We start from the raw sequence: 25,320 nt of genomic DNA, 5'->3' as shown, positions 1-25,320 counted from the left end.
AGACCAGGTGATTGCATGGCCCTTTTGTTTCCAAATGGCTTTCGGCTATGCCACTGCATTCTGCAGAGTTCAAGGCCGTGGATCTTTTCCCATCTCTCACTTTGGAGAGACCAAAGCACCAAGGAGTGGTGTGATTTTTTTTTTTTTTTCTTTTTCCCCCAAGATGGGTTGGAGCCTGGTGAGAACAGTGGGGTCCCCGAGGTCTTCAAGTTTCAGCCATACCCTGGCACATTCTGTAGGACTCGTTTTCAGCTGTGGTCTGGGCGCACAAGCCAGACTTCAAAACCCCCTGCAGTTTTTTGGTGGGAGTTTCACTGTTCAGGGAAGTGTATTTTAGTGGAAGGAAAGCAGGCAGGCTCTACCACCTTGGGCAGGTCCCTTGGTTTAAGACTTTGTTTCCTCATCTGCAAAATGAAGTTGTTCCATATGTAATATATAAAGCTAAATGATACAGGAGATGAAGGGACACGGTGTAGAAAAGCTGGCTCATGGTAAGGGCTCAGTAAATGTTTCCGCAGATATATCGTCACTGTCTGTCCTTGATAGATTACCAAGAAAGACTGTCTGTGTAACGGATTTGGATCTGTTTTCTTTCTGAATAATTTCTTTCTGTAGCATAATGTGATTAAAGACATTGTCTGCAGACAGTTCAAGTCAGCAGACGTTGATAAGGGAGCACTGTACGTATGTGGGTAAAGGTACTGCCTGCCAGAAATTAAGAGCTTCAGGAGAAAGGGACCCACTGAGGGGTCACAGCCCTGTCACTTAAAAACAGATGATTTTAGGACATTTACCATCAGGTCAGTCATAATCTTTGCTGGGTTCTTCCAGCCCATTTTGCAATCCTGTCACTGGAGATGGTTCGCTGAAGTAGCCAGATTGTCCTGGGAGCTTAAGGGTATTCTGCAGTACTCCTGATTTGAATGTGTTGGGCTCACTCTCATCCCAAGAAGCCATGTGTACAACCAAGATGTAGCTCAGGGCCATCAGGTAAAAATCAGTGGCCCTCTCCAGTGCATAGCACTAAGTGAATCGGCTCATTTCTCTCTCAATTATGTATCTTTCTTATCAAGGTAGCTGTTTTTATTTGTGCCTTTCTCCCACTTCCTATGAAATTAAGGGACTATTCCTCTGCTTAGACTTGCTGCTTCCTTTTGAGCTTCTAAACCAACTATCTTGGTTTTTTCCATACTGCCATGTGTCTCAAAGGAGAGGACCATGTTTGCTCTCCAGTAGTGTTTGTTGTTGTTTGAATGAAAGACTGGGGGGCTGGGCGGAGGAGGACACTGACACTCAGACAGGAAGAAAGAGATAGGGGAGTGGGAGGGGGAAAGAGGACAGACAAAGGTGGAGGAGGATAGTGAGAGGAATAGACAGAAAAGGTAGAAAGGGGACATATGTTCCTAAGACAGACTCACACAGTGATTCCCAATCCCCTTAGCACATGGAAGCCTGCTGCCAGCCCCAACATAGAACACTCTCATAGACACCTACCCCCACACAGACATGTGGCCCCCATACTCTCTTTCTCTCTCTCACACATACACACACACACACAGGTCCCTTCCCTATGCACGTCTCTGATCCCTCCATGGAGAGACACCCCCCGCCCCCCGCACACCTCACCTCAGACATGTGCTTTAAGAGGAAACCTTAGAGTTCTCCCTGGAAAAGACTCACCTGTGTGTTTTGATGCTGCGCTTCAGATGGGAGCACAAATGGGCTTCTGTGTGCAGGTGTTGGTAGGACCTGGCAGCGTCATTGTAGTTTCTCTGCCTCCCAAATAGTACGACTTTATTTTTCTATTATTTCAAAAGCTTTGGTTGCTAAATTGTCAGCTAGCTTAAAACTAGCAGCTTACATTCCCAGAACTGTGCAGAGAAAAAGGCTTTGTCAGTTACAGTGGTAACAATAGCTGCCAGAGTTGAACATCTCCTATGCCCCAGTCTGTGATCTCACTTAATTCCTCTAGCAACCCTGGGAGGCGGGTATCATTAGCTCCATTTCACAGATCGGGAAACCAAGGCCCCAAGAAGTTTAGTAACTTGTTCCAATATAGATACCATGTATTGAATGATTCCGTTTTTATAAAAACAAACGTGTGTCTGTGAAACACAAAAATGTGTGTATACATATGTAGATGTATGTATATGTATGTGTGTGTATGTATATATGTATACACACACATACACAAAGGCAGAGATCTAAGAGGAAACACACCACAGTGTTAGCAGGGGTTTGTGATGGGGAGGAGGGAGAGGAACTCAGTGTGATTTTTATTTTATTTTGTTCTATGTTATTCTGTTTCTACAATGAAAAAGTATGGTTTCTATACTTGAAAAGTTTCACTTTAAAAAAAATCAGTATTTATTCTAGCCAGTTGTTCTTTCCAGCCCTCCTTTCTTGTTTGCTTAAAGGATTTATTGGCTGTTTTGCTCTTTTCCTGTGGAAGGTGATCCGAGATCCTCTTTCCAACTTCCTCTCTAACTCCAGCCCTCTCCTGAACTGCCTGCCCAAGAGCGATGATGCTGGCAGGTCTACCTTAGAAGGGAAGACCCGACAGTGAAGGCTGCTAAGTCCTTGTGAACCCCAACTTCCACTCCAAAAGAAGCTAAGACTTGTATTTTTCAGAGCCTGAGTGGGTTTTGTGATTAGGCTCCATCTTGGAGGTTTCTGTGTATACGATAGCAGTCCCTCTCCTGGTCTCTTGTTTTCACAAAAGAACTTTTTTGACGTTTGACCAAAGGATGATTACAGGCCAGTGGAGACTGGTATCTGTTTATTAACTACAAGATGTTAAGAATGTGGATAAAAGACCCCCAAGAGAAAAAACAGATCTTCCATTCAAGGCTTGATTTGATCACCTTCAGCCTGCTACCAACTGCTTTGGTCAGAAACTACAAATGTCATGAAATTTGAGTCAATGCTAATAACTTTATTCTATAGTGCTCGGTGACTTTCACCACTGTTGAGTTTAATCCTTGGTGGTAAGAGCCAGCAGGGATAACTAGCATTTTAAGTAAAGTGCTAGGAGCTTGAAACATGTAAATTTGAAGGAGGTTTGTTCCTCTGCAGATGATTTAAATGTTAAGTATGTCCCCATGCAGGGGATACATGAAATGGAATCTGAAAACTATTATCTCCTGTAGAAATGAACTCTCAATTTACTCACTGCACAGGAAGGGCAGATTCTAGTCATTTTCACTGCCAGCAGGTGCCCTTTCTATGCATAATAGACTTCGAAAGTGTAATTAACACATGAGGACCACTGCTGCCAGTTTTTCTTCAGGTACATGCTGCTAGGGGTTTTCAGGACAACAGTGTAGGCTGTGAGAGCTTTTTACATTGCACTTGAAGATGAGGTGTTCATTGGCTTCTGGACAAAGACATGTTAAATGGGGCTGAGTCCAGATCCTGCTTTTGGTATCACAAGTCATGGTCCTTGGGCCCAGAGACCCCAAGAGCTATAATACGGCCTTGGGTAGAACAGAGATCAGTAGAGCAAAGCTCTGGGCCGCAGTGAATAAATGGAAAGTATGATGCCGAAAACCCCACAATTATGTGGAAGACTCTAATTGCACATTACAGCAGCCAATTATCTGAGTTAACTTTAATTAGAGTTATAATCACAGATTTTAATTATCTGAATAAATCCGTTTAGTACAAATGGTCTGCCCTAAATATTTCCCAAATTAAATTTTTCAAATCCCTTCCCATTTTTGGAGAGGATGGTAGAGAAAGTGCCTGGGCTTTGGATTCAGACAGACCTGGATTCAAATCTCAGTTTCGTCTCTTATTAGCTGTGTAACCATTAAAAATCTATTTTATCTCTTTGACTTGCTGTATCTTTTTCTGTAAAGTGGGTTTAATTTATCTACTTTGAAGAGTGGCTTTAGAATTAGAGAGATTGGTCATCAAGTGGCACACAGGGGCCATTTAGTAAATGGTGGTTGCTCTTATCATGGTTATTATAAACATAGGACATGGATTTTGGTTTCCAGAAGGTTTAACTCACGTCAAACATTCTTACTTCTACTGCTTTGTGAGCTCAGGGGAAAACTTTGTAATTCATCTTTTCTTTTTACCCCTCGGATTGTTTTTATTTTGATTTTTTTTTTTTTTATTTAACTTGAGTTATTGTATGGTTGTTTTCATTTGCAGCTGTGGCATAAGAATGAAAAGAAAAGAAACAAAAGCAGATGGCAGAGAAAACGAAAGGAGTAAGACATTTCCAGCCCTTATGAATATTTAAAAACATGTGCTGCTGGTTCCTTTCTACTTTAGATCTGTACCATTTTCTTGACTTTGAAAGTGAAAATGAGAATGTTGCCTACCTTGGCTGATGGCAGCCCTGACCTTGGCCAGTGTTGGGAGGGCCTGCCCATTTCTGGGACAAAGGGATTAACTTGCTGATGAGAATCTGCGTTTCCCTTCATTATCATAATCACCATCTATTGAGTAGTGTGTGTGTCATACTCTTTATAAACATTATTGCAAATCTTCAAAACCAAACCGTAAATAATATTTCATTATTAGCTCCATTGCATGGATTAGGAAATTGAAGCTCAGGGAGGTTTAGTGACTTAAACCACTGTCACACAGCTAAGAAATGGTAGAGCCTGTGCTTAAAATGTAAGGCCATCTGATACTAAAGCTTTCCTTACTAATATCCTCCAGAGTTTTAGAGAATAAGTTGTACCCATCACCAAGATTTGGTGAAAAAAACTTTCATGTAGGCTTCTTGATGACTTACGTTTTTCATTCAGAAAATATTTGTAGAGCACTTACTATGTACCGGGCACTATGCTAATTAAATGTTGCTAATAAAAGGTCCCAGTAGAAACCACATGGTATTTGCCATGTAAATTTCTTTTTCCGCCTTAGTCTTTCAGAAGTAGTCCTAAATAAGGACTACAATACAAGTCAGTTCCCAAATTGCATTGCATATTTGGGTTGTTCTGGACACTTGTTAACATGCCTTTGTGACAAAATATTTCCAGAGCAGATCAGGGCAAGTTCATGCTGTCCCCCAAAGGCCAGCCAGATCAAGAGTTAACTTGATCTGATGCTCTTGAGGACATGGTTGAACCAAAAATTATATCCTGTGTGTACAATTAAGGTTTGAATTTTGCAGTTGTGTTTGTAAAATGCATTGTATCTCCTGACTCTGGAAACCATTCTTCCACTCAGAGTGGGCATGCTCAGATTCTGTGTGAGAGATGCTAGTTCTAGATTCTTTATTCATGTTGCATGTTGGGTTCTGAACCCAATCCCCACATGCTGCATCATGTATTCCATCTAGAATTTTTAGCAAGCAGTCTGGAATGTGCCTGATCACAGGGTGCAGAGTCCATGTAATGTAGGGGCATCAGTCTGGACAAAGCTATGAAGTGACTTCTGGATGACTGGGGCTGGGTCCCGTCTAATCTCTCTCTTCATCAATGCAGTGATTTTGCATAGGGAATAAATTGATGCTGAAGTTAGTGGGATTATTGATATTCTTAGTGACAGAAATAGAAATCAATGAAGTGTGGTGTGATGGAAACAGAAAAACCTGGCTTTGGTTCTGGCTTCCCCATTTACTAGCTTTGAGGTCACTGAACCTCTCTCTGAGCCTCCTTTCTCTTCTGTCAAACATGAATTGTAATTACTACTGACACAAAACAGGTGTTCCATAAATAGTAGATACTACTTTTGTTAACTAATAACTATATATATGTATATATATACACATATATATGTATCTGTATATATATGTATATGTGTGTATATATATGTATATATACATATATATGTCTGTGTGTGTATATATATATATATATATATATATATATAGTTTGTCTATTAATGCGAATATATATAAATGACCCAGCAAAATCCAGTTGAAATACACGACACCCAGGTAAAATGGAAGTAGATTAGGTAGACAGGTGTGGCTAAAATTCTGTATATACCAAAGTCTGGGCTATGTAGGTTTTGTTAAAGATTGAATTCCAAGTGAGCAAAAACTGTCATTTCCATTTTGTAGCAAGTATTTATGAGTGCCTCCTATGTCCCTGGCATTGGGCACAGGAAGGTAGGAGCTTATCTATAGATGGTCCCTGATCTGATAATGGGGCGCCTGGGTGGCTCAGTTGGTTAAGCGACTGCCTTCGGCTCAGGTCATGATCCTGGAGTCCCTGGATCGAGTCCCGCATCGGGCTCCCTGCTCGGCAGGGGGTCTGCTTCTCCCTCTGACCCTCCCCCCTCTCATGTGCTCTCTCTCAATCTCTCTCTCTCAAATAAATAAAAATAAAAATCTTTAAAAAAAATTTTTTTTCTAAAAAAAAAATAGAGAATTCAGGTGTCCCAGCAAGAGTAGGAGGACAGATTTTTTTTTCAGCTAAGAAGCATCAAGGGACCAGGTCCAATGCTCAGGGGGTGGAAGCACGGCAACAAGTGCTCCTCTGGGAGCAGTAGGAGAGGGTAAGGACCAGGATTTCAGTTTCAGACAGAAGAAGGGGGGAAGTTGGGTCTGTGGTGGGCCTGACGGGCAGGAAGTGTACAAACAACGTGTGTTGGTTGAACAAAGGCAAATTCTAGATTTCCAGGTAAATCCCTTAGTAAGATTTGGCTAAACTTGACCCTGGGGTTTGAACAGAGAGGCTGAGTAGTAGACGAGTTAAGTTTCAGGTCCAAATCCTGGCTCTGGTCCCACCAAATTCATGTCTTTGGGTGAATCACATAACCTCTCCGAGCCTCCCGTTTCTTCATCCCCAAGAGTGTAGCTAAAAATATGTTCTCTATGAAAAGCCTGGCATCTAAAAACTTGTTTGGTGTTGACAGTCACTACATTTAAATGCCCCTCCATTTCCTTCAGCACCCAAGACCGAGGATGCCAAGAGCCTTTGGAGGAAGTTTTGGACAATTTATGAGTAAACTGTCTTCCTGGTGGAAAAATGGCAGAGAGAAGAGACTGGAAGCTCTTTGCATTATCTATGCTATAGATTCGGTAGGAATCTATATTGATACTGTAGGTTCTATAGGTTCAAGTTCTCCATTTTTTTAAATTCACATGTAATTCCTATACTGCAGCACTTAACCTTTTTAAAAGTGTACAATTCTGTGGGGGTTTTGTGTATTCGCAGGGTTGTACAACCATCACCATTAATTCCAGATCCATTAGATGTTGAGTACAGTCTTTATTGTTAGTAAGGTAATTGGTCCTTATTTAAAAATAGACATTTTTTAACCTTCCAGAAGCATATATGGCAGAAAGCAAATGTTCTATGAAAATGAGTAGGCCGTGTAGGTGGTTGGCACCAGACCCTTAACTTGGTCCCTCCAAGGTGCCCCGTCATCCAGCCTCAGCATTGCATGCCCTCAATGGTGCAGAGACTTGCAGGGTTAGAGAAGACAGAGTGCCCCTCTACCACAGGAATGGCCCTTCCCCAGTTGGGGATGGTGGCTGTCGGCTCACTGACCTGCCCTTTGGGAGCTCTCCTGATGGCAGCTTACCCACTCTGTGGGCCCTCCACCTCCTCTGCTCCTGCATCTACATCTGAGTGTCAGAACCTGGCCTGCTGGTCTCACCTTGCCGGGCCCAGTCCTGCTGCCTGATGTGACAGGGGGCAACACAGCTTGCCTCCCTTGTCCTAGTTTCTGACCAGCCTGCATGGAGCATGGCTGTCCCTGATCTCTGCTTATACAACCAAGCCTTGGCCTGGCTTTCCCTTTCTTTTTTTTTTTAAGATTTTATTTATTTATTTGACAGAGAGAGACACAGCGAGAGAGGGAACACAAGCAGGTGGAGTGGGAGAGGGAGAAGCAGGCTTCCCGCCGAGCAGGGAGCCTGATACGGGGCTCGATCCCAGGACCCTGGGATCATGACCTGAGCTGAAGCTAGACGCTTAATGACTGAGCCACCCAGGAGCCCCCTGGCTTTCCCTTTCTTGAGACACATTCAGTATGTAATTCCTCACTCCTCCCTGACCTGGAACCTGTCTTGGACCCAAGACTTAGAAAACTGTGGAATTTTTATGGCACAGCGTGGTGGTCTCTACAGCAAACATTCTAGACGTGTTCCTGGTCACTAACAGAGCAGGAGCCACAGACCATGTGATGCCACCATGCCTCAGCAGGGGAGGTGCCTTACCTCAGGGCAGGACTTTTGGCATAAGCGTCCCTGCCTCTCTCAGTTGTTGGCCCAGGGGAGAGTACATGAAGCACAGAGTTAACCTCAGAGCGATCTCTCAACAAAATGGGTTTATTCTTACCCTTAAACATTTGAAAGACTGAGAGGCTAGGCTAAGAAGTAATTGGATGCTGTGCATCTTGGCATGTGACATACCTTAGTCCTAGAAAAACAAAAAGAACTCTTTCCCTCTTTTTAAACTTTTACATTTGGGGGGGGGCGGTTTACTTTCTTTTGATTTATCCATAAACTTCTCTGTCTCCTCATTTCTTTCTTCCCTCATTCGTTCCTGCATTTCTATGAGAGTCTCATAGGCGGCTGGTGGCTCACAACTTGAGACTTCCCTTTGCAGCTGGCTCTGGCTGTTATGGTTCTCATTGAACTCCCTGGGGCAATAGAGAGCCCTGTCTCCTGACCTTTTCTCTGTGATTAACTTCTCCTGCTACAGTGGTCTTAGCCATGGAGCCCTTCCTGATGTTTTCCAAGTATGTCTCCTTCCGGTAGACTGAGGAGGCACAAAAGGGCGGACCACTTCAGGCTTTGATGTTGACCTTTCCAGGTTTTCATCCAGGCCTTATCTTTGTAGCTCGTGTGTTCATTTAGGTTGGGTTCGGGGGCTCGGAGCTCTGGAAGGCATCTCCCCCAAGCCCCAAGGTTACCCCGGGAAGCCATAGGGCCCACACTGAGAAAGGCACTGTACCCTGTCCCCCACCCCCCACGCTTCAGCTGCAGCGATAGACCTGTGTCGCATCAGCAGACCATCCCCAGTGCCCGACCCCGTGCACACCCCACTGCCCCACAGTTGGGAGCACACATGGAAGCTGGGCAGTCTGTGCCGCCTCTCCCAGTCTAGAATTGCTCCTGTCCTCTCGTGGGTCCTCATCCCGGGCTATTGCTCATAAATCAGGGAGGGCCGGGTGGAAACCAGGCACAAAGTTAAATACTTTTTCCCCTAAGAAAACTGTGATTAACTCATGGCTTTTGTACCGCCTTCTGCTTTTCAAGCCGTATTTTCTGCCTCTCACCAGCTGTGACCTTTGTCGAGTCACTTAACCTGTTTGAGCCATAGATGCCTCTGTAAATTATGGAGCTCAGCCTTTCAAGACTGCTGCCACGATGAAATGAGGTCACCGCAGGTCCGCCCCGCAGCACCTTGTGTGTTTCCTTTACCTCAGTGCACACACAGACACTAACACGCTTATTTCATGTCTGCTGTTGGCTGTAAGCTCCGAATAGGCGGGGACCCGCGCTGTTTGCTGTGTCCTCTATCCCCGGCCCTTGGTGATGCCTGACACACAGTAATATTTGTCGATTGCCTGACCAGCAGATGCAAGACACTGAGCACATAACAGATGTACCATAAGACGTTCATTTTCTCTTTCCCCTCCCCAGTTGCCTTTTTCAAATTCAAGCTCCTGAATGACTAGTTGAGTTTTCTCTATGGACACCATGAAGCCTATTATAATCCCGTTTCTCCCTGGAGTGCTCAGAGCCAAATTTGTGGCCCTCGCAGCAGGTGTGCAAGAAACCTCCCAGCACACAACTAGAGCACCAGTTTCACCCCGGCTTACGTTTCTTCCCTTTGCCCTATTTCTTTTCCTGCTCTTGTTACTGTATTAAATTGCTTTAAATCTTACTTAGAAGAAAAAATATCCATTCATTTAAGCTAGTAAGGCAAACAGTTTTATTCTATGAAGTATCCACTTGCTGTTTGCTTTTTCAGTTACAATTGTCAAATAATTGTTGTTGTTTTTTTTTCTTAAGGTAGCATAATGGTTAAGAGAATATTAAGCAGGAGTAGTATAAGAGACTTTGAAGTAGAAGGATTTGAGCTGGAATCACCATTAACTGTGACCATGGGCAGGTTTCTGGGAATCCTTTTTTTAATCTATAAAATGGATGGTATAAATAGGATTATTTGGGGATTAAATGAGATAAGGTGGCTAAAGCCTGCTGCACAGCCCTTGGTGTCTGGTGCGCACTCAGTATGTAGCTGCCCCGCTGTCGCTGTTCTTCCGTGCTCAGCACGTGGTCGCCTCTGCGAACGGGAGACCGTTCGGCTCTCCTGTGACTGACAGTCTAGGAGAACCATGCACATGTACATGTGCTTTATGCCAAATGGGCAACCCACACAAAAGCCTCTAAAAAGGGAGGTGTTCGCAACCACCGGGGTTACGTGAGAAGTGGTGCTCTGCTCTGATGGGCAGCAGAGGTTCAGTAGGACTTGAAGGAGGAGGGCTTGGGGCCCAGGGACACCGCCTGACGAAGGGCTCAGAGAGAAATTTAGGACAGGAGGATTCCTATGGTGAGGGGAGGCGGGGAGCTGGGTGCCTAGACATGACGTGACGGGGCCTGTGACTTGGCATAGCTGCTGACCAGCCCTCAGCAAGCAGAGTAGGGACGACCTCATCTCCTTTCCCTCCTCCTTCCACCAGCTGTGCAAAGGCTGGGCTTCCGGGAAACAGTCTGCTCGTTTTGTCTCAGCAGAAGGGACTTGGGTTCTAGTCTCTTCTGCCATTGACGAGTTGTGTGACCTGCATGACCTTCATTTCTTCATCTGTACAGTGCTGGGAGCAGTCGTACCTGCCTCACACTGTTGTGGTGAGGGTCTGCTGAGAAAATGCCCGTTGAGCCCCTAGCCCGGTGCTGGCTCTTGGCAGGGGTGCAGTAGACGGTGGCTGCTGGGCCCGACTCCCTATGCACACCAGCCAGGATATCGGCCTGTCCGCCGTCCATCTGGTCACTCTCGGTGAGACCAGAGCTATGATGCTGAGTGCTCTCTGACAAGACGTGCTGTGAGGTCTTTGATGGTGCTTTTTCTCCCACCTCTTGTCTCCTTATTTCAGAGCAGAATCTACAAGGGACAAGCTGTGTTTACACTTTTGTTTCTTTTCCAAAAAAAAAAGAAAGAAAAGCTCAAATGAAGAAGACTTCTTTCAGAGTTTTCCTTTCCTTTAAAAGTAGTGAACTGAGGGGCACCTGGGTGGCTCAGATGGTTAAGCGTCTGCCTTCGGCTCAGGTCATGATCCCATGGTTCTGGGATCGAGTCCCGCATCGGGCTCCCTGCTAGGCGGGGAGCCTGCTTCTTCCTCTGCCTCTGCCCCTCTCTCTCTCTCTCTCTGACTTTCATGAATAAATAAATAAAATATTTAAAAAAAAAAAAAGTAGTGAACTGAGGAAAGACTTACGGGCTCCCCTTGGCCAGTCGGGATATGTGATTAAGGAGGTGCGTGCCTCTGAGGGGTGGACTGGGTACTGCAGCGTGTGAACTGTAATGCTGACTGTGCATTTTTATGGGGGAAAGAAAAGCAACACAGTGGACCTTCCAAGTCCCTGGGCAGCTCTTAGCTAATTCCTTACTGGGGTCAAAGAGGTGTTGCTCACCTGGGGTGGGGGCCCTCCCACCTCTCCGCAGGTCATCCCCCGCCCCTCCCCCTTTGTCTGGGAAGCTGTATTTTATGTATTTGAGCAGCCAGTGTTCTTTTATTTCACCTGACTCTTTTCCCATTAGTAGCCACTCACCTCAGGGGAACATAATTAAGAGGGCTCTAGTTGTCTGGGGAAAGGAATTAAACAAATTGTGAATGTGCAGTAATAATGAACGGGGCTGCAAGACCCTTAATAAGTCTGCAGGAGCCACATTCATGCTGGGAGTGAGCTCGTACATAGAACTTACCTGTAAGAAAGTTCTCTACGTCGCAGGCCTGAGTTCATAGGAGGATTGGGTGAGTAGCCCCCTTGGTATACCAGCACATCTTTTGGCTTAAGTACTGAGCGTGTGCTGTGGGACAGCCTGGGCATGGCCATCCGACAGCCCTGGGTTTGAATTACAGCTTCCCTATACTAGCTGTGTGACCTTGGGCAACTTACTTCACCTTTCTGAGCCTGTTTCCCAGTCTGAAAATGTGGATAATAGCACTACCTTGGAGAGTTATCTTGAGGATTCTGTGTAAATAATGCATAAAAGCAGCTGGGTTATAGTAGCTCAATAAATATTATAATGTTCCTTTTCCCCTTAATAGGATTCAAATTAAACATACCTTTCAGGTCAAGGTCATTATATTGTCACTGCCTTGACACCAGCAACAGACGTTCTTTCCTTCGCAGGGAAGAAGGAAGAAAGAGTAGTTTCTGCTCTTCCAGGATGTAACTGATGAAGTCAGATAGTGCAGTAGTTCCCGAGAACGAAGGCCTAATAGAGATCCACGCTGTTCCGCTGTTCAGAGATGCACGATGGCATCCCGCAGTTGCGGCCAGCCACAGGGCAGCTGTGACACGGTTGTTGTGGCCTGCCTGTGTGTGAACTTGGTCAGAGCTGTTAATATGACCACCGCTTTAATTATGTGCACTCTTGGTTCCACACATGTTGTGTCTAATTGCCATTTACAATGTCTCCAAAATCGCACTCGGAATCGGCTTTGAGATGCAGTCACTGCGAATACTGAAAGGCACCCAGAGTAAAGCAGCACGGTGTTCATTTGCTATTAGTCAAACAGATATTTGCATTGCTGTGTTCTTGAGAAGCAACAAGCAAGTTCTTTGGGGGACCTAATAAAGGACGGTAGCTTCTAGATGAAGTTGGATTATGTCTTGTTACTGAGATACCCTTGGGAAAACACGCACACTGATGACTGAATCAAAATGATGCAGGGTGGTCGGACTCCGAATGTTGAAGGAGTGTTTTAGGAATCGCTTAAACAAACGTATTTTGCTGTATTTTCCTTTTAAGGTGAGTGATCAAGAGTGATAGGTGGTTTTTAAATTTTGTCATTGTAAGTAGTGAGGAAGTAACAAATTACAGTTTGCTTGTGGTCTTTTGCATCCTTGGTGGTATATAAAACCAAGAGTAAAGGTTGCCTTCCGAAGAAAGTGTCAAGCAGCCTACTGAGCTCAGCGAGTAGAAGGGTGACGAGTGTGTGCTTGGTGTCAGCAGGACATGTGCCTGTTGATGCCCAGCAAGCACCTCACACTCATAAGGGAGTCTCGACTGTCCTCACCAGGGCTTTGCCAGGTAACCAGGGCAGGAACAAGAAATCATTCTTCGGGTGCTAAGCGAATGGGTCCAGTGGGACCAGCCATGTCAGGGCCTCAGAGAGAACCCATCTGGGCATGAGAAGTTACTGAGCCTACCGTGTGCTGCTCCTGTAACAGGCACTTCATGGGTTATCTCCAACCCTTGCAACCGTCCTGGAAGATTTCCAGTGGGGCAGGTCCTGCCCTTTTAGGAAGCACTTTGCCAAAAAATAACAAAAGGTGTAAAAAAAAACCAAAACAAAACCAATAGCGCACGCGCACACACACACGCACACACACACAGACACACACACACACACACCAGCCCTGCCCTTTTAGGAGGCACTTTGCCAAAAAATAACAAAAGGTGTAAAAAAAAAAAAAAAAAAAACACACACACACACACAGAGCCCTGCCTCTTGATTTAGTAATTCCATGATTGGGAATTCATGCCCATGAAGTTGTTCATTTTCATTACTGCATGACTTATAGTGAAAAGTCGGAAGTGACTTAATATCTAACTCTGGAAATAGGGTGCAGTAAATTAAGGCATATCCATAGCTGGTGGAATGTTACACAGTCTTTAATCACAAAGATTGTAGTCTAATATGGGAGACGTTAACGTGGCCAATGAGAAAACAATAAAATATGTATGCACTCTATAATTTCGAAGATATAAATATGTTTGTTAATGTGGGCCAATACTGGATAAGAAAAGTGTGAAAATAAAAGTAGCGTTAAGGTGATATGATCCCCCTCCCCCAAATTTCTCTTTACAATAAAAAGCCAAAGGAAAGAGGTTTCCAAAGAAAGTGAGTCAATAGCTACAATAACTTTGAGGTTTACTGAGAATAGAAATTTTCAGAACACACCTAGAATTACCCAGTTACATATTTGCTACATTGAGATGTTAAGGAGACTCTGTGTTTCCTTTTTTCCCCCATTTTCCTCTCCCCACTTGGAATCTGTAATTAGTATCTTTGCAGAGCAAAATGCAGTCAATTCAGGGAAGTATTTGAGGCTTTGTAAGCAAATGATGACAGTGTAAAAGGTATTTGTCTAAATTTGCATTTATACAAAACATGGAGCTGCTGTGATTTCAGAGTAAATGTGCTTTCAATATTTTCTAAATACAGAGCTGTTGCAGCCCTAACAGTACTTGGCTAAGAAATTGCACATCTATGATAGGCCGTAATTACTCTTTGGGAAATTATTGGGCTTAAAAAAAATGCCTACCTAATGATACCTGAAGGGTGAGTCCCACTTTGTCCCATTTTGCATCTGTAGTCACTTCTGCAAGACTCCTTTTCCTCTCTTTCAGAGTATCACTGATTTTTATTGCAGGACAAAAGGGCATGGCATTAAAACCTACATATTTAAAATTCTAGAAAACATTTCTTTTTCAGGTAAGAGCCTTTAGTTATACAGAGACTTTTGCAGTATTTATTTTCACCTCTTTCTCACACTTGTTTGAACGGTCTTTTTCTGTACATTAACTCATTTGCTGGAATTTCAGTTCTGAAATTCTAGTTAAAACTCCACATCCTTTGTCATTTGCATGATTTAACGTAGGAGCTGGAAAAGTTGATGAGATTTGGTTAAATATTATGGATTGGAGTTTTTCTCCCTTCTCTGTGTTAGGCTGTGCTTCTGGACAAATTAATAAGTGGCCATTTTTCTGGAATTCTGCACTCTTCCTGCTTCCTTTCATTACATTAGGCAAGGTTCCACTAGATGAGACATTTGCAGTCTTAAGACTTCCTGCCAGGGTTCAGACTTTGTATTTTTGACATTGAAGCTGTCGTGTTCCTGAAGCTACTTAATTAGAAACACATTCATTTCAGTGTACACTAGAAAAAGCTTGGACAGCAGAGCCCGGCACACTGGGAAGTTTGAGCATTTGTTTGGCTGGCAGCTAAACTAATGGTTTACAGTTTAAGCGAAAAAAATATCATAGGGCATTTCCTTGCCCCTAGAAGCGAAGAGAAGCTGAATGTGCACAGCAGATACCTTTTTTTTAAAAAGGAGAGAAGAAGAAGAAGAAAGCAAAGACAAGACAACTCCACTTTCACTGCAGTTGTGTGTATAATTCTTTCTTTGGCTATTATCAAATACAAAAGTCTTCTAGAAGAATAGTTCCCAAACTGTGCTGCTAATATTCAAGTCTGTTTTACAGGCTCCCAAGATATGTTACTGCTGAGATCTGTAGTAAGGAGGACATTTTATATTCTGGGAAAGGATTTTTGCTTGAAGAATTTTATTTGTTGAATGGTGATGAGGGAATTGTGCCCTCTCTTATTTTTAAATGTTTGAGCAATTTTAAAATGCACATCTGACGTTTAAAAACCTTCATTCCCTACCCATTGCTTTCAGGATAAAGCCTAAACTCCTTAGTATTCAAGTGAAAGCACACCTCTGTGTTCTCACTTCTTACCCCTCTGGCTCCCCCCACCCTGTTCCCAAGAAAAGCCATCCTTGCAGATCCACTTGCAGTCTCCTGGCTGCCCCAGAGGAAAGGTGCCTGGTCACCTTGATCAGAGCCAGGTATCTTTGCTCTAGGCTCACAGAATAACTCTTGCACCTTTCATAGGATGTGTTACGTACTGGAGAGACCTGGGGAAAAGGTGCCCGCTCATTCTCTTCCTCCTACTTCTTGACCTCTCTCCCCTACTGTCCCATTGATGGGAGGTGGGCCCAGGGATTTTAGGTTCAGTGTTATGAAGTCCGCATGGCCCAGAAGAAGAAACTTCAGAGTCCTCCCAGGTTTGCTGCTTCCTTTGTTTTATGGCTTTAGAGGAGGGATTTAAGCTCTCTGGGGCTGTTCTCTCCTCTGTAAAATGGGGATAACGCCTACCTTATGCCATTGTTGCATGGATTAGGAAAGATGACTTTGAATTTCCTCATTTAATGCTTAACCCATTTATCGGTAAGTAGCATCATAAATGATAATGTGTGTGAGCACACACACACACACACACACACACACACACTCCTGAAACTAAAGGAAATCAGTACATAATGCCCAGGTTTTAAGAGCTTTGGAGTTGGGTTCTCTACACCTGCTCAGTCACTGACTTAGGGAACCATTGCCCTCCCTGTGAATGAAGCAGTTGAAATGGGCTTTGTGAACTGTGGTGTCATTGGATGGCATGTGTGCACTTGGTGGGGGAAGGCTTGCTCGAAGTTCCTCACGTACTTAGGCCAGTCAGAATGGACAGTTAGATCACATCTCTGGATGGCAGAAGGAAACAGCAAATAAAACAATCATTTTTCGCCGAAACGCATCATGCCTTCCATTCAACCTTGTTAACTGCTTTTTCTGTCATAATTGTGGCAATAATAGTTTCCTTTTGTGCCAGGAACTATACTAATCATTTGACGTGTATTCTCTCTTGTTCTGATCATGAGCTGCCAGTTTGATTCCAGTATCCCATTTTAAAGATAAGCCAACTGAGGCTGTGTAGTCACAGAGCTGCTCCTGAGGGATTAACGCCAAGGTCGGTGCTCTTCCCACCACCCATGCTGCTTCTCAGGCTGCCCACATTTTGAAATTCTCCGGAAGTTTCTAGGCTTGGGAACAAAATGTCACATTTAGGATTTTTGTTGTGAAAGGAAATGTAACTGTGCATACGTTTATTAAAACAGTTTTTCTCCAAATAGTGAACCATCTGTAATTTTCTGTCGGAAGCAACAGACATTAAAGCAGCTGTGTGTCTCTGTTTCTCTTCACAGTGCTCCCATGCCCTACCTCATAGGAATCCATTTAAGTTTAATGGAGGTAAGTTGGCGCCTTTCCTCCCCAGATCTCTCTACTTGCAGCTTTGTTTTGCTATGTGGCAGTGGAAAAGACACAGTCTCTGGATTCACAGCTCTGCACATGGGAGCATGTCAAAGCAACACCTCATACGCAGCCCTCTCCCAGGTGCACAGAGCTGAGCGTTCAGCGGAGACCCTTTCCACTGGGCTCTGGTTTCCAGTGTTTTTCCACTTTGCTTGGAGATTGTCAATTTTCATGGATGAGGGAGTGAGGTTCAAAGAGGCAGGAGGAAGGGGTTCTTTAAGGGTTTGAATGAGGGAAGGGAAATTGCTTGCTTTTCAAAATGATGTTTATTCTAAATCACTGTAACAGTATTACGTTTTCATTGTAGAGCATGTGGTATAAGGAAGTACAAAAAAGAAAGTTAAAATTATCCACAATACCATTATTTCCAGATTCAACTACTGTTAGCATTTCATTATTCTTCCTCCTAGTCTATATTCTGTGAATATATATTTTGTATGAATGTGCATAACTGGTTGTGTGTGTGTGTGTGTGTATAATTTTATGTCTGTTTCACTTAACATTATGGCATGGGGATGTCTACATGTTTTTAATCTACTCGCAGTAATAATAATTTTTAATTTGTTGCCTGTGAGCCCACTGTTTGGATATACCACAACTTAACCATTTTCCTATTATTGTTGGACACTTAGGTTGTTTATCCTTTTCCGCTATTATAAATAGCATTTCAGTGAACATCTTTATGCATAAGGCTTTATCTGCATTTTGACTTATTTCCTTAGCACAGAACCCCCAAAGTAGAAATGCTTGGTCAAAGCTATGAATCTGGTGCCAGATTGCTTTCTGCATGGCTGTACCAATTAGATAGCAGTTCTTTTAAAGGACTTTTCTGTGCTTTTGTAAGTGCCATTGGTTCGTAGACATGAACCTTAAGCTTTTCCCTTCTCAAGAGAGAGTTTAAATTTGTACTAGAGCAAAATGGGGTGGGAGGTGGGGGGCTTGCCTGTTTTGCACAGGAGATACGCTCTCAGAGGGAAAATCTAGAGCCATGTCCGTCTGTGATGATGCTTTGCATGTCTTAAAGGAAGTGCTACTTCTCTTCTTCTGTTCCCTTCATTTCACGTCGACGAGGACCACCTGCTTCTTCACTAACTGTTGCACGCTGTGCTATTGTGCTTACGAAAATGAAACAAGTTGGTTATCGAAAAACCTGTTTGTTTGACATTGAGAATCTTGATCAAAATAGACCACAGAAATCTGCTCAAATTTCTAATTTGACAGGACGGCCATGTGGCTCCTACATTCTGTTAACAGTTCCTCCTTGTCATCACCCAGCCCTGAGCACATACAGTACACAGTTTATGGACTATCTTGGATGGTGTATTTAGATCAGATTGAAGAGATTTCTTCTGTGTTTTACCTTTGTTTGTCAAGTTTAGGGGTGTATTCAAAGCTCCTGTGTGAAAAATTGGAAGCAAATCCTTTCTCATTGACCTTTCATGCCTGTTCTTGCAGAGTTTGAAACACGAATCTAAAGACCATTTGGTCTATCAGAGTCCACAGCTCTTTCCTGCCCCTCCTCCTGCCTTCCAGAGTGTTCCAGCACAGGCTTTTTCAGACTCCTTTTCATGTGTCTTTACCTTTAGCATTGTCCACGTTTCTAGTCTTAGCTTGCTTTTCTTCTCCACATGCCCTCTAGTCTTCTCGAGTAAGGCTTTTTGCTTCAGCTACGCAGGTAATGTCAGTGACTCTCGGCTGTGATTCTAACACTGGCGTCCCTTTCTGTGGACTTCAGATGCAAAGTTTCAAGTGCCAGTTGACTGTCACCTAATGTACTACAGATGGCTCAAACTCAGACTTCCCCAAACAATGCATTACACACACACACGCACACACGCACGCACGGCCTTCCGGTGCTCCCCATCCCTGTGAGTGGCACCGCTGCCTGAGAAGGCACCAAGGTGGGACATGTGGAGCATGGCTGAGGGCTCCTCTTCTTCAGTTCTTTCTCTCTAAGTAGCGACCGCGTCTCTGACTGGACTCTCACCCTGTTCCTTCCTCACTGCCTTCACTGACCTTTTTTCTTTGCTCTCTTGGATTCTTATGAAGCCTTCCTCATTCATTTGATAAGCAAAATGCAGGCCTCTGTGTTCCAGACATTTGCTAGGCTGTGGAGGGATGAAGATGGAGATGAAATTCAGGGCACAGTCCCGACATCTGGAGGAGTGCCTTCTGCCTGGTCCCTGCACCTCTACGGCCCACCTCTCTCTGCCCTCCCCACATCTGCTCAGTCTCCGCTGCTGTTGTGCCTCATGTCCCCTCACTGTCCCTTGCTAGCAAGTGCTCTCAGTGATCCCTAAACACACACGCCCCCCCCAACACCCCCGTGGCTAAGCCTGCCCTTCTCCAGTTCTTCCCAAAAGTCCCCCAGTTGTCATCTTTCACTTCCTGTACCTCTTGCTCTGGATGATAGCTGTCTGCTTCTCTGTCCTCTCTGTCATCCCTAGGAGTATGAGTTCTTTGAGAACAAAGACTGTGCTTCGTTCGTGTGGTGTCCTCAGCACTTAGCAGGACGCCGAGCAGGTGCTTTCTGAAAAGGACTGAGTGCCTGCTTGGAAAACTGGAATCCGGAACACATTTAGAGCCTCCAATAGGCATCACAATTTCCAGGGAACCCAGCACTATAATTTTACTTAAAGATGGAGTAAATTTTTGACTTTTTATATGATTATAAGGCATTTTTGAAAAGGCCTTTGGTAGTAAAACATGCAGTGCAAAATATACATAAATTTTGAAGCTAAAATTTGACACAGTTTTGCGTTTAGGTAAATGGGTGCAAGTCTACTCTCCTCAGCCTTTGAAGGGCTTAGAAGGTTCAGGAAGCACCAGGCAAGATAAATCTTAGACCTGTTTGAACTTGGGGAGGGGTATGCCATGCTGAACTCCTGTGTGGTCAGCACTGAAAGAAAAACAGAAATAGTTGTCGCCCCATTCTTGAGGCCAGCCAAGCCACTTTCCAGACAAAGTCGTCTTTCCTGGGTGTGTTGGGCAGCCATGAACTACCCAATCATGGGATTGAGTCTATCTCCTCGCGTGGGTTTCAGCTCAGACTCCAAGTGCTCTAGTCGTTCCTTTTGATTGGGTTTATCTGGTTCTATTATACCCTTCAAGGGAGAGAAATGCTTTCCTGAGATTTCTTCCAGGAACTATGGGCTGTAATGCTCGGGGAGGAGCTCGTACCTGGGGCCAAAGGAAAGCTCTTTAAGGAGGGAGCTCGGGAAGGCCCATCTCATCTCGCACACTAGTTTTCTTACTGGCAATTCAGCAAAAAGCTTATTTTTGACTGTCTTGTTATTTTTTCTTGAAAGCTATAGGCACCTTATTATGCCTTTGCATATGTGCCAGAATTTTTTAAACTTCAAATGAATGTGGCAGATGTTCATAAAAGTTTAGAAAAAGCTACCATAGGAAGACTTTTTAACCATTTTTATGACACTCAAATTTGTTGCACAAAAGGAAATATAAATTATAACCTAGTGTTCTCATTTGAAAAAAAGTTATTTTGGGGAAAGACCTCATTCTGGTCTTCCTGCTCTACCAGGATGCCCTTGCTGTGTGTTAAATGGTAACCTCGTCCCCTTAAAGAGTCCTCCTTCCTTCTAAAGTGACAAGTTTATAGTTGATCGTGATTCTTACCCCTCCTTCTGCCTTTTTATATTCTTTCTCTCATTTAAGCAAACATTAATTTGAGGCTAGTGGTAAGTTAGCAGGATAGCCAAGGCTATTGGCATAGACCTAGTTTCTTCTTGGAGAGAATGATCTCGTTAGCTGGCAGCTAGGAAGTACCGAAACGTGGCCAGATTACACAGTGGCTGTTTCCTTTCATTCTTTCAACCTCAGTTCGGTTCAGGAGACGTTTCTGCCGCCCCTCTTCTGCGCCATGGCTGGTAGCAGGCGCCAGGTCACATCTGGTCGATGGTGCTTCTCCTGTTTGGTAAATGAAGACTTTCCTTTCCAAGCCTCACAAACAATGCTTTGTGTCCAGGCCTCAGAGCGACATGAGGGATGGATGCAGGATATCATGTATGTATCAGTCCCGGTGGCAGAATGCTCAGGGAGGAGGCAGGAAAGGCAATAGCCCTGGCACGGTTGCAGGCAGAGGCTTGGGTTAGCCTGTAGCTGCTGCTGCACCTCTACAGAGAGGCAGTGAAGCATAGTGGTGAGAACGTGGGCTCTGGGTGCTGGCTCCCCTCCTTCCTGCTTATGCGATCTTGGGAACCGTAATTGACCTCTTAACCTCCGTTGTCTCATGTATCAAGTGAGGGCAATGGCCGTCTCTCCCTTAAAGGACCGTTGGGGGATCCAGTGAGGTAATGCTTATTGGGTGCCTCGCACAGTGCCTGGCACATAGAGTTCAACAGAGATCAACAACCATTGCTGTTTTTATTTCCTCAGTGGCCTTAAAGCCATTTACATTGATAAGCTGATGGCTTTGAATTCTGTTTCAGAGACACTTAGGTTACCAGGCTCATCATCCTCATCACCTGGGGAAGGAGAATGTCAACAAAACTGGTTTGTGCTCGCCCTGTTGTCTCCTGGTTTGCAGTGCCAGAGATTATGTCAGGGAGGGGAGCAGCACTTTTGTAGAGTTTGAACGTACTGTCAGTCCCCTGCTGGACCGCTCCGCTGCTGTAGGAATTTCGGGCATGATACCTTGTCTCTCTGTATCTTAATTTCTTCATCTGGAATAGTGGTTAGTATCCATCTTTTAGGATTGTGGTAAGGATTAAATAAGGGAGTCCTGTATGTGCCCAGCATGTCCCAGGGCCTGGCCTGTGGTAGGATGCAGTCTACATCCCCTTCTACAGGAATGTTTCGAGATCCTTCTGAGTACCCAGGCACTGCATCATGCGAGGAGTTCTGTATGAAATGGTGAATGTCACATAATCCCTGCCTTCACAGGGTTTTGTCTGGAGCAGATGCAGACAAGTGGAAAGTAAGTGCAGTGAATTTGGGATGCCATGGGTCTGGTAAGGCAGACACCACATCTAGCCTTGAGGGGCGTGCTTCCGAGAGGAAGGGACTACCTAAACTGAAACCAGGGAAACTGGGAACGGCATCAACAAAGACTTAAAATGAACACCATGGAGTTTTCCAGAAAGTATGAGTAGTTCAGTATCGGACAGGAGCACAGAGCTGAAAGGAGAGAGGAGAGCTGAGGTAGGCAGGCAAGAGCCGGGCCATCCAGGGCCTTGTAAGCCTTGTTAAAGAGTTTGAACTTTATAGGGCAATGGAGAGCCATTGAAGTGTGTAAATAGGGGAGGGACATGGTCAGGCCTTCTCCTTCTGGGCCATTAGAAACACAGTCCTTCCATATAAAATGCTTGGAAACTGCTTAACCATGTTAATAAAGTAAATTGATATTTATAAAGATCAAGGTAATTCTTTAGTAAATTACACACCACGACCATATATATAAAATTCAGATGTGTTAGCATCCCAACCCAAGCTTCCGATTGGCCCCTTGCTACCACGCTGTGGCAGAGGTGTTTGTGCTGATGACTTTCTTCAGGGGTTTAAGCACCACTTTTACTAGATTTTGTCTTTTCCTCCCTGTTTCCAAGTACTTTTTTATGAATTAGATATTCTTTCTACAGCCCAGTTTGAGGACATAAATTTAGATTGTATACTAAGTGATAGTTCAGGCGGTAAGAACAGGGGGAGTGAGACCCAGAAACCAGGCTCACAGGCCCCTAGCCACCTCTCCCAGCACACTGCAATGTCAGGAGGCATGTGATAGGTACATGAGGGCACGAGGCCAAGGTCACAGCTTCCTCTCTCTTTCTCTCCATCCTTTACCTGGGGAGGCTTGGCGGGAGCGTCTAGGAGCCTGATTTTGCAGATGCACCAGATGCTTGGCACAGCACTGGGCCACCACATCCAGGGACCAAGTCAGAGCTCTTTTTGGTCTGTGGGAGCCAGAGGCAGCATTTGCATCTGCAGTGGGGCTCCTGGTGTAACTGGCGGGCTCCCACACAAAAATCACAGCATTTACTTATTTACAGAAAAGAAAAATAACCTTTCTTTTTTTCCTATGCATCTCAAAGAACCCGAATTTCTGTCAAATGAGTTGGCACAATTTTAACTCGTTTTTTCTTTTCATTTTTCCCTCAGCATAGAAAGTCTTTAATCCTTTGTTCGCCTTTTTTTTTATATACATAAATTTATTTTTACACAGTTTCATAGTGAGTGGAGAAGAGTGTTTCCTGTTTACCATTGTGCCATTTTGCTTCTTCACAGGCCTCCACAGGTAGAAAGTAATAAGATATAGTTCACACTTGTTGATGCTGAGATTGATGCAAAACTCTGAGCCATGATTATATTCAGATGTAAGTGGTGGCTTATGGATGTATCCGCACAGGAATTGAGAAATTCCTTGTGAGATTTATTTGTTAGTGCTAAATAATCCTATTCTTGCTTTATAAGAAGGTGATACTTGCATGAAAAACTCCACCTGGCAGTTTTAGTCACAGGCTCACGGGGAGAGCTTTGGCAAGAAGGGGAAAGGGTTGGGACATCTTCTGAATCCTTGCTCAGCACAAGACACTGTGCCAAGTACTTTACCCGTTTTCACTTTCGAGCATTCCTCTGGGTCTCCCTGCCAGGCAGGGGGTATCCATATTTGCCAATGGGGAAGCTGAGGCTCAGGGAAAGTAATTTCTGTCCAGTCCCTCCGCTACGGTGGGTTTGTGAGGACCCAGAGCCTCTGCTCTGTGCACCTCTCCTCAGGCTGTGTGGATCATACCTAGCCCTGTCCCTGTGCTGGGCAGAGGCCCCAGCTTTGCATGAGCTTTTCCTTCTCGGGGTGGCCCCCATGCCATGCACTGGGGATTGTGGTGAGGGGATGGGAGAGACACATCTGGCAGCCTCACATGCTTCCAGAGAAGAGATCTGAGTACACTTGTATCTGGGGCCGGGTTACTTAGCCTCTCCACGACTTCATTCTCTCCCCAGTAAAATTAAGTTTATATTACCTGTCTCAAGGAGTTGTGAGATTTTAGTTGATAAAGTGGATGTGAAGAGCTTTTTAAAAACACTATATCAAGCATTATTCTTTGCAGTGAGGCATGAAGTTTAGATCACTTGCTGGCACTTGCTTTATCATATAAAGAAAAAAGTAGTTGGACAGTAACTTGGTTTTGCGGGAATTTCCTCAGCATACTATTTGTTATCATGCAGAACATCACATGTGAGTCTCTGTCACATGCGCAGCATTCAGAGTGACAGTTCGGCAGCTCTGTTCAACTTAGGGCCTGAAGGAGCTCCTGCATTTCGCCTGTTGGGTTTCCCCTGGAAGCGCTCTCCTCTTCCCGTGGCATCTACTTTTAAAATGAGTGTGATTCTTAAATGTCACTCATCCTAATGTTGGAATTAGTTAATATAAAACAATTTAAAGCTCTAGTAGTAATTTATGTAATCAAAGGGAACAAGTACTTCTGGCTGATTTAAGTATCTCTTGCAGTCAGTAGTACATTTTCAGTCTAATTTGTTGTGACTGAAATGTTCTCTTGTGAGATGAGATAAGCCTCTGTTATAGATTAGAAAAACTGAGTAATTTATGAGGGAGAATCCCAGTAGAAAATGTGAAACCATCATTGATGCTCTTGTTTGCCAATTTTCCTATCATCACTTAGCCAGTCATTATATGTAAGTTCTGCTTAGCAATGTGAAAATTGACTTCAAAGAAAATTTAGTTTATAAACTGTTCCTAAGAGAAGCTTGAACTAATCAAAATCCTGTCAGATTAAGAAAAGGAGCAGCACATGGGGAGGCTGTGTAGCAGAGTGGAAAGGACTCCTGGGCTCTACAGTTAGGTGCCCCTGGATTCAAATTCTAGCCCTAGCTAACGTCTAGTGAAGGTCAAGGTAACTTTAAACAAGCTCCTTTGTTGAACCAAGAGGTCAGTCTTTTTCTGGGGGGTGGGGGGCGGGTATTATTACTGCATCACATAGTTAGACTACTCTGTACAAAGAATTATTGTGTTGTCTTCTTAAGAGATGCCTGTTCAAGGGGCGCCTGGGTGGCTCAGTCGATTAAGCGTCTGACTCCTGATTTTGGTTTCATGGTCTCGGGGGCCTGGGATTGAGCTCCGTGCTCAGTGGGGAGTCTGCTTGAGGATTCTCTCTCTCGGGGCGCCTGGGTGGCTCAGTTGGTTAAGTGACTGCCTTCGGCTCAGGTCATGATCCTGGAGTCCCGGGATCGAGTCCCGCATCGGGCTCCCTGCTCCGCGGGGAGTCTGCTTCTCCCTCTGACCCTCCTCCCTCTCATGCTCTCTGTCTCTCATTCTCTCTCT

General features: G+C 44.4%; 1 protein-coding gene across 1 annotated transcript in view; it reads left to right on the top strand.

The window, feature by feature from the left end:
- DENND1A (DENN domain containing 1A) overlaps nt 1-25,320 on the top strand; it is a 502,559-nt gene that overhangs the window by 283,765 nt on the left and 193,474 nt on the right. The window contains exon 11 of the mRNA XM_044920818.1: nt 16,919-16,964. Within this exon, the coding sequence (XP_044776753.1) occupies nt 16,919-16,964 (46 nt within the window). The remainder of the gene's footprint in view (nt 1-16,918; nt 16,965-25,320) is intronic.

Source organism: Neomonachus schauinslandi, chromosome 13 (assembly GCF_002201575.2).
Source record: "Neomonachus schauinslandi chromosome 13, ASM220157v2, whole genome shotgun sequence".
Lineage (NCBI taxonomy): Eukaryota > Metazoa > Chordata > Mammalia > Carnivora > Phocidae > Neomonachus > Neomonachus schauinslandi.
Note: the sequence above shows the minus strand (reverse complement) of the source record. Positions and strands in the feature narration are given on the sequence as shown.